The 1,167-nt window shown below is 43.7% G+C and overlaps 1 protein-coding gene across 1 annotated transcript; it reads left to right on the top strand.

Annotated features, from left to right (window-relative positions):
• Positions 1-595: 595 nt before the first annotated feature.
• LOC140679420 (myoblast determination protein 1 homolog) lies at positions 596-1,138 on the top strand. Its single transcript, XM_072914750.1, has one exon. It carries the CDS (start codon positions 596-598, stop codon positions 1,136-1,138), a length of 543 nt encoding a protein of 180 aa, XP_072770851.1.
• The last annotated feature ends 29 nt before the right edge of the window (positions 1,139-1,167 follow it).

Raw genomic sequence — 1,167 nt, 5'->3', positions numbered from 1 at the left:
ATTTGAGTTTTCGTCACGTATAGTTTTTATCAAAATATATTTGATACTTCTTTACATGTGAAACATTTCTAAATATTTTTGTGATATTCATCAAAAACTGTAATAAATATGTGAATAACAATAGCTCGCTTAAAAGCTCAGAATCTGCCGGAAATTTGTGAAAAGTTAAAAACGTTTCTTTCAAATACTTGCTTTAAAATGTATGTTTCTAAATCTTAATACATGCTTGTTTAACATTGATGTGACATTAGATGTATTACTGGGGTTTACCTTTTATATTTTAGTCAAATTTAGAAAACAAACACCTCTAAAAAAAAAAAAAGTGAAAAAATGGATAAGTGAAGCTTCTCTCCATTAAGGACTTGATAGATTGGTTTGTTTCTTTTTTTTCTTGAGTAGCTTCTTACACACAAACTAGCCTCAGTCCATTGGCCGGTCCCATCATAGCCCCGCCCCTTACGTAAACACTTTAAAAGCAGATGAGCTTGCACATGTTCACAGCTCATTAGGTTTTTGACCGAATCATCACTTTTTGACATCCATTTCGACATCCACCAGAGGAACATTTGGAGGATTTTCGAGTGCGACCTTTCAAATGGATCTGTATGACTTCTCCTTCGCTGATGACATCTGTGACGACCCCTGCTTCAGCACCGGGGACATGAACTTCTTTGACGACATGGACGGCAAACTCTGTAATGTCGGAGAGATGAAGTCCGCGGGCCATCTCAGTTATCACCACCATCACCAAGTCCCAGGGGCGGAGGAAGAAGACAAGCACGTGAGGGCCCACCGGACAGGAAACTGTCTCCTTTGGGCCTGCAAAGCCTGCAAGAAGAAGACAACGCATGCAGACAAGAGGAAGGCGGCCACGATGAGGGAGAGGCGACGACTCAGCAGGGTCAACGATGCATTTGAGACCCTGAAGCGATACAGCGCCTTCAACCCTAACCAGAGACTCCCCAAGGTGGAGATCCTAAGAAATGCAATCCACTACATTGAGTCTCTGCAGGCTCTGCTGAGGTCAGACAGGGATGACAGCTTCTACCTTCAACACTCGGGCGGAGACACGGACGCCTCCAGCCCGCACTCCAACTGCTCCGATGGCACGGTGAGTCCAAGAACAGCTGAGAGATGAACTTTGGCTTTGAACCAGCGTCATCTGCA

The sequence above is a fragment of the Nerophis lumbriciformis genome, linkage group LG15 (genome assembly GCF_033978685.3).
Source record: "Nerophis lumbriciformis linkage group LG15, RoL_Nlum_v2.1, whole genome shotgun sequence".
Taxonomy (NCBI): Eukaryota; Metazoa; Chordata; class Actinopteri; order Syngnathiformes; family Syngnathidae; genus Nerophis; species Nerophis lumbriciformis.
Note: the sequence above shows the minus strand (reverse complement) of the source record. Positions and strands in the feature narration are given on the sequence as shown.